This window comes from Mastigoproctus giganteus, chromosome 9, assembly GCF_048544385.1.
Source record: "Mastigoproctus giganteus isolate SK-2022 chromosome 9, ASM4854438v1, whole genome shotgun sequence".
Taxonomy (NCBI): Eukaryota; Metazoa; Arthropoda; class Arachnida; order Uropygi; family Thelyphonidae; genus Mastigoproctus; species Mastigoproctus giganteus.
The window spans coordinates 186,477,198-186,492,208 of NC_143583.1; the positions used below are offsets into that span (position 1 = coordinate 186,477,198).

At 38.1% G+C, this 15,011-nt stretch overlaps 1 protein-coding gene across 1 annotated transcript in view; it reads left to right on the top strand.

Annotated features, from left to right (window-relative positions):
* Positions 1–15,011, top strand: part of LOC150080948 (enoyl-CoA delta isomerase 2-like) — a 126,007-nt gene that overhangs the window by 81,627 nt on the left and 29,369 nt on the right. Inside the window, exons 7-8 of the mRNA XM_090382008.1 lie at positions 1,506–1,626; positions 13,564–13,653. Coding sequence (XP_090238134.1) covers positions 1,506–1,626; positions 13,564–13,653 — 211 coding nt within the window. The remainder of the gene's footprint in view (positions 1–1,505; positions 1,627–13,563; positions 13,654–15,011) is intronic.

The following is a 15,011-nucleotide window of genomic DNA, read 5'->3' on the forward strand; positions in this document are numbered from 1 at the left end:
GGTGTAGCACTTCTAATTTCCTTCAACACTTTGTCCTTAGCATTCACAATTGCACTAACTGTTTGGCAAGCCAAACCTAGCTTATGGCCTATCTCAGCCATAGACATACCTTGCTCGCTTAGTTTAATCATTTCTAACTTGGCATTTAAAGAGGCTTAAGACTCCTTTTTTTTATCACTAGTTAAAAAAAGTACTACACTTAGATGCCATTGTAATTAGAACAAAAATATTAAGACTCCTTTTTTTTATCACTAGTTAAAAAAAGTACTACACTTAGATGCCATTGTAATTAGAACAAAAATATTATATATAACACAATATAATAACTTTAAAAAGTTTGGAAAATTACCAGAATACAAAGAGATGTAGCGTGCGCAAGTGCTGTAAACAAACTGAATCACAAACAATAAAATGGCACGCGACACCATTCTCGGACCTTCTGCTGAGCATGTCATGTGCAAAAACGCCGAAAGCAGAACAAGTGCCAAACATAACAAACATAGATATAATTGGAAACCACCATGTTACCAGAACGCTGAAAAGTGAGGCCCTACTGTACTACTATAATTTAGGTTTTTATTGAAAATAAAGTCTTGACTGCAAAGCTTCAAGAATGTAAAGTTAAAGTTTCAGTTGTGCCCATAAATTATGCCCAAGTGGTTAAGACAAGACATCTGTCCAAGGCAAAAGACAAATTAAGACTGTATTTGTGACCAAGTGTAACAAATAGAAATCAAGCAAGTTCTGTTAATGTTCATAAGACTGTTATTGAAGGACACCAAAGCTTGGAGTAAGATCAATCCAAGATAAAAGGGCTGCTCTGGAAGCTGAAGTGAGAATAACATGAATAACAATGGATAAAGTATCATCAGGTAAAAGACCTAGTAAGCTGAAACCCAAAATTGTGATGTATGATGTGGAAGGTGTCTCTTGACAAAGTCTTAGTGAAAGTCATCTTAGTGAAGATGAATTTGAAGAAACTTGAAGGAGGCTGGTCTGTCTCAGTCAAAGTTCAGGATTCAGTGCAAGTATTGCTATTAGTACCATTTATAAACAGACTTGTTACTTTATGGTGCAGGTATTAGGATAGATTAGTTCTCTTATTTAAAAGATCTAGAATTTTTATAAAATTAGTCTTCACACTGAACCAAAGATGCTTTGTTGGTGATTCAATGTCTTAAATGCTTAGGGTATAAACATATTGATAAGAGCTGTAAGGGAGCATATTGCTAAGAATGGTTGCCAGATAGTTCCACAACCAATCACAACAGTTTCTTAGAGTTTTTAATGAATAATGGATTTATCTTCTTGGTAATCTATTCAGTTAAAAATGAATAAGAACATACAAATGAAAAACTAAATTTTTTTATTTGTATGTAATACCATATACTGGTTGCCCTTTACTTTGGACTTAGTTTTGCATCTAGGATCTAACCTGATTTTATGAACACCTTATATATTATATTTGGATTTTTAGAGGTGTACACAGTTCTGTATTATTTCAGGGAGTTTGTTAGAAGCTTTATTGATTTTCCAAAACCTTTGGTGATTGCTGTAAACGGGCCTGCTGTTGGCATTCCTGTAACTTTGTTAGGGTTGTGTGATCTTGTTTATGCATCTGATAAGGTGAGTTTTTCTTAACTTATTTCATTGGGTTTAATGTAGAGCTGTTAGCAGAACTTGATAGAAGATATCTGATGTGTGATATTTTATATTTAGTGTATTCAGTCTAATACAATAGTTTTAAATGGTATATTTTTCTATATTTTATATGCAATAGGAGTTGGCATAATTATGTTTTATGAAAGTTATGCACATTTTTATTTCTATTGTATATAAGGTTTATTGAATAATAAAAGTGAATATTAATGTTAAATTAAATTTTTATGAACACCTTATATACGTAGTACATTCAAAAAGTGCCTGGAATCGCATGCTATTATTTAAATGGTTTGCACTATAGCCGAAAGTTTTTGTGGCATGTTGACATTGATCTTTGTGTGCATGCATGCCAAGTGGGAACTGGCTTGACCACTTCACCTGTGTGCCACAGTTGATTGATTGGGAATTTTACAGTTTGAACAGTGTGCTAACATTTTGTACTAAGTTTTTCTTTAAACTTGGGAAAAGTGCTACAGATGCTGCAAGCATTACAGAAAGTTTGTGGAGATGATGCTTTGAAGGAAACAGTAGTTTATGAGTGGTTTAATCAGTTTAAAAATGGATAGGAAACACTGGAAGATGAACCTTGCAGTGGATGCCCTTCAGTGTCACGCAATTATGAAAATGTCACAAAGTGAAGGAACTCGTGTGATAGGTGAATGATGTTGAGATTGCTCGTGAAGTTGGACCATCTGTAGGCTCAGTACACACGATCCTGATGCAGATTTAGGGATGTGTGCAAAGTTTGATCCATGCTTGCTGTCAGACGATCAAATGGACTACATGAAATCCATTGGAAGTGGTTTTTTTTCAAAAAATCTATGTAGGATTAGAGTTTCTTTCTAAGAAAAGTGGTCACTGGGGATGAGTTGGGTGTTCGTTTACAACCCTGAAACTAAGGTGGAATCATCCAAGTGGCACAGAAAAATTGCCCGAGAAGTCTGGCAATAAAATCCAACATCAGTCATGCTGATCGTTCTCCCCCCCCCATAGTTTTGCTGATGATAATACATTTCATTCCAGTTTGAGAAACCTTGCCCTGCACAAATGGCTGATCCTTAAATGATGATCTCCAGGTAATTCTCCTGTGGGATAAAGATAACGTGGATAATTTCAATGCTTCTAAAACTAAAGTCCTGTCTTGTAAAAAGGATTCTTCTTATTCTATGCTTATCTTCGATGACACTAAATTTCTAGAAAAGATAACATATCTATTAGGGATTACCTTGACATCTGATGTCTCTTGGCATAAGCATATCAGAAATATTGCTTCCTCTTCATCTAAAACACTGGGTTTTCTCTTTCATCTCAGTGTTACTTTTCTTCTAAGCAGCTACTCACTCTGTACAAATCACAACTTCATGTTACCATGGAATATTGTTCCCACATCAGGGGTGGTAGCAGTAGTAGTGGCATGTGATGCAAGAAAGCAAGTGTATGAGCTTATGCAGCATCAGCCAAAAAAAAAAAAAAAAAAATTTACTCAACCATTCCCTCTAAATGTTTGTCCAGTTCCTCTTTAAATTTATTTAACTTATCAACTTCCACAACGACAGATGGAAGTTTGTTCCAGCAATTAACCACCCGCTGGCTAAAGGCAAATTTCCGCTCATCTATTCTACATCTGTCTTTCTTTAATTTGAGTTTATGCCCCCTTAGGTTCGTAATCTGAACAAGTGGAAGAATCCCATCAGAATTAAGCGTGCTCAACCCATTCAAGGCCTTATACACCTCAATCAGATCGCCGTGCAGGTGCCTAGTCTCCAGCCATTGCAATTTGCAGAACTTAAGTCTCTCTTGGTAAGAGGATCCCTTATGGTGTCTCCATAGCCTCTCTCAAGCTTCTAGATGCCATTCAAAGCAGTGCAGTTGGGTTAATTAATAACCCATTTTTTACAGTCTCTCCACTCTATATCATAGATGTTCTGTTTGTGCTGCATGCTTTTTCTACAGATACTTCCATGGGCACTGTTCTCCTGAATTGGCTTCTATAATCTTCCCCTCCCCCTCCAAACCAGTCCGAATACATGCTGAAACCAGTCAGCATCCTTTTACTGTCCAACTTCAAACTCACAGAACCAACTTTTCTTCTTCCTCATTTATTCTTTCAACTTCTGTTTTCTGGAATAACCTCCTTTCACAAGTATTTCCTAAAAATTACAATCTACAGAAATTCAGTCCTCGGACAGTACTAAGTACTATAGGTTCTCGTACCTTTTGTGTTTGGTGTTTTCATTAAAAAAAGAAGAAAGAAAGAAAAAAAACCACCATTCAGTCAGCTCATAATTTCTTTTGGTTCCCTGAACACATCTCTGTTGATTTCCTTACAATACCAAGAAATGAACAGGCAGATTCAACTGTTAAAAGTTCTCTTATCAATATAATCCTATCTACCTTTAGTACTCGTTATGTTGACGATAAATCCATCATACAACAAGACTATTAAGGAACAGTGGATGTTTATATGGGAGAGAACAAACAAAATAATAGACTGTTTAAATCAAGACAGAGCCCAAACAGTGGCTACCCAGAGTGAAGGAAATTGAAAAGGAGACACCATCTTAACCAGACTGTGCATTGGTCATACATGCCTCACTCAAATTTAACTACCCACCAATGATGAAATCCACCACCAGAGTGCAATAACTGTCTAAGAAGTTGAAAAATTACTTTCTTCTCATATCGTCATAATTCAAATCACTTAACATACAGAGTATTCTAAGCGATCGACAGGATATGGATGACTTTTTCATTTTTCTGAAACATTAGCATTAGTAGAAGCATATGGTGCAAGAAAGCAAGCTTATGCAGCATCAGCCAAAAAAAAAAAAAAAAAAAAAAAAACCGCTCCCATTTCACCTCTCTATTCATTCCAAATACCTGTCTAGCTCAGCCTTAAATTTATTTAGGCTATCAACTTCCACAAGAAGGGATGGAAGTTGTTCTACCAACCAACTACCTGCTGGCTAAAGGCAAACTTCTGCACATCTATCCTATATCTTTCTTTCCTCAATTTGAATTTATGCCCTCTCAGGTGATTATTCTGAGCAAGAGGAAGAATCCCATCAGCATTGAGCATGCTCAATTCATTCAAAGCTTTATACACCTCGCAGGTGCCTAGTCTCCAGACGCTGTAATTTGCAAAATTTAAGCCTGCCTTCGTAAGAGCATCCCTTTGTTCCATTCACTAACCTTGTTGCCCTTCTCTGTACTCGTTTCAACAGCTCTACATCCTTCTTAAAATGAGGCCTCCAGACCTGTATACAGTACTCAAGGTGTGACCTGACCATTGCCTTATGCAAGGGGATAATCACCTCCTTATCCCTGCTAGAAAAATTCCTGTATATCATTGGCAAGACACTATGATCTATTCTTGCAGACTGTCTGCACTGCTCAGAAAACTTCATATCTGCCTGCACAATTACCCCCAGGTCCTTTTCGTTCTCTACCACTGCCAGTGTAGTACCACAGAGTTGATATGTCACTCTGGGGATACTGCTTCCCATATGTAGTACTTTACATTTGTTAATGTTAAACTTTATTTGCCACCTCTCAGCCCATCTGCTCAACTTTTCTAGATCCTGTTGTAGCAGCGTACTGTCATTAGTGTCCTTAACAACCCTGCCAACCTTCGTATCATCTGCAAACTTGGACATTAAGCTTGATATACCATCATCAATATCATTTATAAATACAGAAAACAACAATGGACCCAACACTGAACCCTGAGGGACTCTACTAATAACATTAGTCCACGATAAGCAGTGTCCATTGATTACCACTCTGTCTTCTCCCACTCAACCATCCCTTTATCCATAGCAGCAATTTGCCTCCAATGCCACACTGCTCCAATTTGTTCAGCAGTCTTCCATGTGCAACAGTATCAAAAGCCTTTCTAAGGTCCAAATATATGATATCAAAGTTATTCCCTGCATCCATTTCCTTTGTGACCACATCATAGTATCCAATCAAATTGGTCAGGCAAGACTTTCCCTTAACAAAACCATGCTGTGTCCAAGCTATAACTGAAGTCTTGTCTAGATGATTCTGCAGTGCTTTTTTAACCAGTGCCTCCATTAATTTTCCAGGAACAGAAGTTAAACTAAGAGGTCTATAATAGAAACATTAATAAATATCTTCTCTGAAACTTTGTGCTTGTAAAACGAATAATTAAGGATAAGATTATGATCAGTACACTATAGCTTTAGTTGCTGATGCACCAACAAATCCAATAATAACATAGCCAGAAGTGTAATTCCAACCAACCTCCTGCCACCCTGTCCTTTCTATACATGGGATGATTATAATCATCCATTTTTATTCTCTGTCCCATGCCTCCATCTCTTATCCATTTTGTTCCAAACCTTGAATAATATCTTCATTTGGTATAACAAGTTTAGTAGCTTCTACAATTAGTTCTCTGAATATTTACCATTTGCATTTGTTAACATCAGATGGTACCACTAAAAAAAAAAATTAAAAACTGTCTCACTGTTATAATCACCATTGCAAAAATAGAATCCCCTTTCCCTTTACCCCTGACACTCTAAAATATTTACAGTTTTATGGCGCCTCGGCTTCTTGATTAGACCGGTGTTCGAGCCCGTCACCACCAAATACGGAGGATGCGGAAAGGTCAGGAAATGACCACCGCATATTCCCGGAGCAATATGGCCTTAGTTGCTAATGCTCCTAAAAACCAAATAACAAACAAACAATGCAGTTTTATACTGTCAAGTAATTTAAATAAATTTACAGCAATACACTATGATCACTGACATCTAGCAGCTCCTCTTCCTGAAGATTCTTAATGTATGAAGAGTCATTGCTAATAATTAATTAGATCTGCTAATAATTAGATTAGACAGCTTCCAGACCAGCTAGTGTATAATCTTGCTACCTCTACTCTGCCAGATAGTTACTGGAGGGAGTCCGAGTAGTGTGTATGCAGGAGGCATTGTCGAGGCCATGTTATGTCAAGGAATCTGGGTATATTCTTAACCATGTGTACACCATATCCAAAAATTTCATTACTTTATACAGCATGCCCCCCCCCCCCCGAATTTTTTCTTACTATTGAAGACACCATGAATTGTCAAACTAATAGAGTAAGCTTATCTGTGAAATGATCTAAACCTCCCAAACACTTCCTAGTTCATTTCACAAATATACGTGGTCTCAATTCTAATCTCAACAACGTCCATTTCCACTTGCAGTCTGCCAAACCCCATGTACTTTTTCTGACAGAATCTCAGTTATCGGTTGATTCAACTACTGCTCATCTCAGATGCCCAAATTATTCGCTGTATGATTCCTTTCGCCTCAAGGGTGGTACTTGTGCATATGTCCGTTCTGATATTCCCTATCAGAGATTTGGTAATTTGGAATCTCCTCTTTTTGATCTTCTGGCTTAAAATCTGTCTACCTTATTGTGTCAATCTGTTGTCTCTACTGTTCTCCCAACTCCACTAATCACTTGGAGCTCTTTGACTTCCTCTCTTTGCAACTTGACTTTCTCCAGTCCAACTTTCCTAACAGTGAGGTAATTTTCCTTGGTGATTTTAATGTTCACAACTCCAGCTGGCTTCCGTTTTCTAATCACACCGACCCAGCTGGTTGAGATGCTGAGGCTTTCGCAATTACTAATGACCTTGCAGAGATTGTTCATTTACCTACAAGAATACCAGACAATCCTAACCATACAGCCAACAACCTTGATCTTTTTCTCACAAACAACCCTTCTAAGTACACGATTGAAGTGAAATGGCCCTTTAGGCACCTCAGATCACAACTTGGTGATTGTCTCTTCTCCAATGGAGCCTTTATTTCATGGCTGTTCCGTACCTTGTATTGTTTGGCAATACAAGAATGCAAAATGGGATGACCTGCAAGTCTTCTTTTCCTTGGTCGGATTACTGTTACAAAACTTATGATGTCAATGTTTGCTCAGATCGTGTCAGCAAAATTATTCTTATAGGAATGGAATCCTTTATCTCACACTCCACGTTAAAATCTCATCCTTTATCCAAACCTTGGTTTTCCATAAATGTGCTAAGGCTGTTCAAGAGAAGAACTTTGCATATTATAATTGGCTTGTTTCCAATTCTTCAGTTTCATTTTCTGCCTACACTAAAGCTCGCAAAATTGCAGTTATTGTAAAGCAGTTATTAATCAGTCCAAACTACAGTTTGAACAGGCTAAGAGTAGAAAACTTTCTTCTTGCCCTAATGGTAGCCGAGCATTCTGGTCTCTTGCCAAAGCTATTGGCCGCAACTTTTGCCCATCTCTGCTCCCACCTCTGTCCAAACCAGATGGTTCTGTTGTCACTTCGGCCAAGGATGAAGCGGACCTGCTATCATCCCATTTTTCTTCCAACTCACATATTAATGATAATGGTAAAACATCTACCACCATTCCTAGCATGCTCCATTCAATGCCTCCTGTGGTCTTGATGAATCTTGATGCTAAGAAAGCTCCAGGTCCTGATGGTATTTCTCCACTTCTCAAAACCTGTGCTCCTGAACTTAATCCTGTTCTTTGCTGTTTTTTTCAGTTTCTTGTTCCAAAGGTGATTTTCCTTCTACTAGGAAATTTGCTCATATCCAGTCAGTTCCTAAAAAGGGTTACAAATCCCTCCCATCCAGTTATCGTCCCATTGCAATTACTTCTACTCTTTGTAAAGTAATGGAGAATTCAATTAACCACCAATCTTAAACTACCTAGAAACCTTCCATCTGATCAAGGATCGCCAGTATGGATTCGGTCGGTGTCGATCCACTGGTGATATTCTGGCTTATGTTACTCATATATGAACAAATTCAATGGAAAAGTTCGTGGAAAAACAAGCAGTTTCTCTTGACATCTCGAAGGCTTTCGATCGTGTTTGCATAAAGGTCTTCTAAACAAGCTTCCATCTTATGGTTTGCCAACTGTTTTTTTGTAATTGGTTATCCAGTTTTCTCTCTGATGGCTCACTGAGGGTGAATTTCAATGGCTCTCTGTCTTCTAACTCCTCCACTAATGTTGGTGTACCCCAAGGTTCAGTTCTTTCCCCCACTCTTTTTCACTCGTATATTAATAACCTTCTTCCATTGACTGGAAATCTTATCCATAGTTTTGCCAATAATAGCACATTGCATTCCACTTTTCATTTTGAGAAACCTTGCCCTGCCCTGCCCAAACAGCTTCAACTTCGCAAATATCTGCTACCAATTCCTTAAATGCCGATCTCCAGGTAATTCTCCAGTGGGGCAAAGACAACTTAGTTGATTTCAATGGTTCTAAATCTCAGTCTTGTCTTGTCACAGAAAGGATTCTTCTGCTCCTATGCTTATCTTTGGTGACATTCCAATTTCTAGGTAAAATGATATATCTCTTTTGGGGATTACCCCGACTTCTAATCTCTCTTGGCACAAGTCAAGAGAGATTAGAATTCCATCAGAATTCAGCATGCTCAACCCATTCAAAGCCTTGTACACCAGAATCAGATCACCTCGCAGGTGCCTAGTCGCCAGCTGCTGCAATTTGCAGTACTTAAGCCTTTATTGGTAAGCTGACCTCTTTGTTCCCTTCAGCAATCTTGTTGCCCTTCTCTGTACATGCCGAAGCAATTCTACATCCGTCCTAAAATGAGGCCTCCAGACCTGTATGCAGTACTCCAGGCATGGCCAGACCATTGCCTTATGCAAAGGGATAATCACCTTTTTCCTACTAGCAAAATTCCTGTATATCATTGACAATACCCCATGACCTGCTCTGGCAGCCTGTCTGTACTGCTGAAAAAAACTTCATATCTGACTGCACAATTACTTCCAGCTCTCTTTTTCATTTTCTACCACCCGAAGTGTAGAGAATAAAAATGCATGGGATGCATATAAAGTATCATGTGACACAGAAGCCTATGATAGATATAAGCTGGTCTGTAACCAAGTCACAAAAGGGATTAGGCAGGCAAAGGCAGATTATGAGAAATCTTTGGCAAAGGATGCAAAGAAAAACAACAAGGAGTTCTTTACCTATGTAAACTCTAGAAGGAAAGGGATGAATCAGATTGGTCCACTAGATATTGATGGTTCAACTATCGATGATCCTGCTCAGGTGGCTAACAAACTAAATGAGTATTTTGCATCTACATTTACCCACGAGGAGTTATTCAGGTAAGGGAATGCCAGAGGTGAGTTAAACTCTGGCAGTGAGCTAGATGATTTTGTAATAACTGAGAGGAAAGTTGAGGAGAAATTGTTGAAGATAAACATAAAAAAAGGTACCCTTGGTGGATGGGATTTATCCATTTATATTAAAGGAGGCAGCAAAGGAAATAAGCAAACCCTTAGCCATAATTATGAGAGCTTATTTGGACTCAGGGGAAGTACCCATGGACTGGAGATGTGCAAATGTGACCCCAATTCACGAAGGAGGATCAAAGGGTTACACAAGTAATTATATACATTTAGTTTAATTTCTGTTCCAGGAAAATTAATGGAGGCACTGGTTAAAGAAGCACTGCAGGATCATCTAGACAAGATTTCCGTTATAGCTCGGACACAGCATGGTTTTGTTAAGGGAAAGTCTTGACTGACCAATTTGATTGAATACTATGATGTGGTCACAAAGGAACTGGATGCAAGGAATAACTTTGATATCACATATTTGGATATTAGAAAGGCTTTTGATACCGTTGCACATGGAAACTGCTGCAGAAATTGGAGCAGTGTGGCATTGGAGGCAAATTGTTGCTGTGGATAAAGGAATGGTTGAGTGGGAGAAGACAGAGAGTGGTAATCAATGGACACTGCTCATTGTGGACTAAGGTTATTAGTGGAATCCCTCAGGGTTCAATGTTGTGTCCATTGTTGTTTTCTGTATTTATAAATTATATAAATGATGGTATATATCAAGCTTTAATGTCGAAGTTTGCAGATGATACGAAGGTTGGCAGGGTTGTTGAGGACACTAATGACAGTACGCTGCTGTAACAGGAACTAGAAAAGTTGAGCAGATGGGCTGAGATGTGGCAAATGAAGTTTAACATTGACAAATGTAAAGTCCTACATATGGGAAGCAGTAATCCCAGAGTGACGTCTCAACTCTGTGGTACTACACTGACAGTGGTAGAGAACGAAAAGGACCTGGGGTAATTGTGCAGGCAGATATGAAGTTTTCTGAGGAGTGCACACGGTCTGCAAGGGTAACTGATAGTGTCTTGTCAATGATATACAGGAATTTTTCTAGCAGGTATAAGGAGGTGATTATCCCCTTGTATAAGGCAATGGTCAGGCCACACCTTGAGTACTGTATACAGGTCTGGAGGCCTCCATTTTAATAAAGATGTAGAGCTGTTGGAATGAGTACAGAGAAGGGCAACAAGATTGGTGAATGGAACAAAGGGTTGCTCTTATGAAGAAAGGCTTAAGTTTTGCAAATTACAGTGTCTGGAGACTAGGCATCTGCGAGGTGATCTGATTGAGGTGTATAAAGTCTTGAATGGTGTGAGCATGCTGAATGCTGATGGGATTCTTCCTCTTGCTCAGAATAATCACCTGAGAGGGCATAAATTCAAATTAAGGAAAGACAGATGTAGAATAGATGTGCAGAAGTTTGCCTTTAGCCAGCAGATGGTTGGTAGAACAACTTCCATCCCTTCTTGTGGAAGTTGATAGCCTAAATAAATTTAAGGCTAAGCTGGACAGGTATTTGGAATGAACGGAGGGGGTGAAATGTAGCGTGGTTTTTTTTTTTTTTTTTTTTTTTAGAATTTTAATTTTATTTATTTGGCTGATGCTGCATAAGCTTGCTTCTTGCATCATATGCCTCTACTAATGCTATTTTGGGATTTTTAAGAGAAATGCAATTATTGATGTGAGTGCCCAGATTGATTGTAAAATGTTGCTGGATTTTAAAGATTTCTGATTTGTAAAGTACCGAATTTTAAGGTTGGCGCCTCTGTAGCCAGGTGGGATGGAGCAGCAGTGCGTAGGACATGCTTCTTGATTAGACCGGAGTTCGAGCCCGTCACCACCAAATACGGAGGATGCGGAAAGGTCAGGGAATGACCATTGCATATTCCGGAGCAATATGGCCTTAGTTGCTAATGCTCCTAAAAACCAAATAACAAACAAACAAACCAACCAAATTTTAAGAGTTTTGTGTACTTTATTTGAGTGATTTATTCACTTACAAATTAGTTTTATTTTATGCTATGTATATGATGTGTGTGAAGATTGCTATAACTAATAATACAAAAATTTTACCTGTGCAGTTAATATAAGATTTTAAATTTGAAAACAAAGCTGAAATGGACAGCAACTTTTGCTTGAATTGTACCAAAGGGGAAAAAAAAAACATCCCTGGTTATGCCAAAAAATCCACTGTGTGGCGTGTATCCCCACAGATGCAGATTTATCTGGAATAATAATATGAATGAAGATTAATTTTAAAAATATACAGTAAAGCCTTTCTTTCGTGGATTTTATGGGATTAAAGCCTGTGATAAATCTGTCAATTAAACTCGAAACATGTGGTCACCAAAGTTGCTAGAATGTAATGAAAACGTGCTGTACTATGAAATAAAAAAAACAAATGTTGTAATACTTCATTTTACAGCAGTTTCTCTGTCTGTCTGACAGACAGACAGAGAGAGACATAAGAGAGACAGACATAACAGCAATGAAACCTCTGGCGAAAGCTTATTTGGAGTCTAAAGAGTTCTCGTGTAGCCTTGCTGGAGAATCAGACTCCGTACTGATGTCTGGTCTTCTGTGACTCAGTAAAATATAGTAAAGTACACTGGCAGTGAGACCTCTGATGAAAGCTTATTCAGATCAAAGTCTGAAGAATTCATGTAGCCTTGCTGGAGTCAGATGACTCCCTACTGACATTTAGTAGTCTGTGACTCTGTAGTGGTTTTGCCACGTCACTTATTGTAGTTCTGGGTTCAAGTCTTTTCAGAGGAGGAATTTTTAAATGCCTCTTCAGTAAAACTTATTGGGGCTGTAGTTAGCTGATCTCAGGCAGAAGGAGTAGGGTTCCCTATGAGTTATTTTGGGGTTTTCAGCCCACACAACATTGGCCCATAAACCCACTTGTACAGACAACATAAAGTGGTTCAATATGGTGCATTAAAATCCAATTGTCAGACTGCTTGGCAGACTGGTAAAAGGTGATGGTTAGGAAAATACTGCCTCACTGACACCCAGTGCTGTAGTCATAAAATTAGCAGAAGGTATACCTATGAATGTTATGAAAAGCAGAGAGTATACTGTGCTTGCCGACCGGGCTAGCCGGGTGGGTAAAGTGCCTGCCTGGCAACCCAAAGGTCATGGGTTCGAATCCCGCCTCGGGCTTGAATCAGAGTACTGCAAAAATCTTGGGAGGTGCATTATGGCCATAGAAGCCGATGCGCCAACAACTAACTAAAACAAAAAAAAATACTGTGCTTATCAGGCTTATTAATAGAATTTGCTTTCGTCGCATAGAATAAAACTAATGATTTTCAACATAATGTTCTGTATTTTGTTAATCAGCATATTAAAAACTTCTGATGGTCAATGAATTAAATTTTTATAATATTTGTTTTTTCAAGTCTTTCAAAAACCAAAAGGTATACACTATTCACCTAAAAAAAAATCCAGAGGGTCTATGGCATATACCCACGTACACTCTCCACTACAGCCCTGCTGACACCCTGTTTTATTGTGAAAATATTTTAACTGGTGGTAAATACCATCAAACTGAGGCATTTATGTAACCAGGTCCCATATAAATGAAAAGCCCAGTATCTTGGAGATTGTCTGTTATTTCTTAAGTAATATAAATTATGGTTTAATTGTATATATCTGAAATGCTAAATTCTCTATAATATTATTTCTCTGAAAGTAATTTTTACAAATGATTTTGTTTCAGGCTACATTCCATACCCCATTCAGTTCATTAGGTCAGTCACCAGAAGGTTGTTCAACATACACCTTTCCTAAAATAATGGGCTATTCCCAGGTAAATAATTCTTATAGCAAAAAATTAACTCTTAAAAATACCATTAATTTATTATTTTTATTGTATGAATTAAATTATGAAGCACCATTGTGTTGAGAAAATTAGTGACGGTTGATCAAGCTGTACTTATTTTTTTCTTTTTCACTTTGATTGTAAATCTAAGAAGTGATACCTAGGTTATTATGTTGCCTCACAAAAATTTAAGAAGAGCAAAGTTTGAGCTGCACAGGCTGTATGATCTTTCTGAACATTTCAAACTACAACTATTGTTCATTGGAAGTTGTTGAAATAATTACAGTAGAGACAGTAGCAATCAGACTTTCACTTGGGTTTCTGTTAACATTCTGCTCCTACTGTTAGCCACCTTGACTGACATTCTCCAGACAGACCTTGATGATCTTATAAAAAAATTGCCTTCCCTAATTTTATTATTAAGGGATTCCTATGGACATCCCATCCTATGAGGTAGTACTGACACAAATAGGAGAGGCTGTATCATAGAGCATATGCTCTTACTGTTAATGACCTCTCCCTTTTGAATGTGGGAATTAAAAACTCTTCTACATATCCCTGTACATTTTCTGCCATTGATCTTTCTATATGCTTCCCTTCTCTCTTGCCTTCACTTACTGTGGAGATGGAGGAGAATCTGTATGGAAGTGATCACTTCCCTGTGATAACTACCCTTAGTAGAAGACCATATCTCTCTCTCTCAAGTTACCATAGTGGTGGATGGATCAAGCTGACTGAAATGTTTTCCAACATCTGGAAGATTTTGACATCACTAGTCAGTCAGGAGCCTGTCAATGATGCAGTAACATACATCATAGGAAATGTTATTCATGCCAGTGATATCCCTTTTTTAAACATGCACATGCCAAAGCATGTCATCCGAGTCAAAAGAAATCATGGATCCATTTTACTTCCTCTCTTACCCAGTTCATTAGGTGCCTCCGTAGCCAGGTGGGAAGGAGCAGCAGTTCGTAGCACACGCTTCTTGATTAGACCAGGGTTCGAGCCCATCACCACCAAATACGGAGGATGCGGAAAGGTCAAGGGAATGACCACCGCATATCACGGAGCAATATGGCCTTAGTTGCTAATGGGCTACTGCTCCTAAAAAAAACCAAATAACAATAATAAATAACCCAGTTCATTCCTAAGGAGGACTGTGACAAAATCAAAGAAAATGAAGGGAAAATGCACATTACATCCTTCATCAATACTGAAATATAATGGATCCGTTATTGTAGATTCAACTGCAATAGCTAATTCTCTTGGTGAAATATTTTTAGAATATCTGCAATATCTTTCCAAAATTTCTGGCCTTGTAACAGAAAAATGAAAACAAGACACTT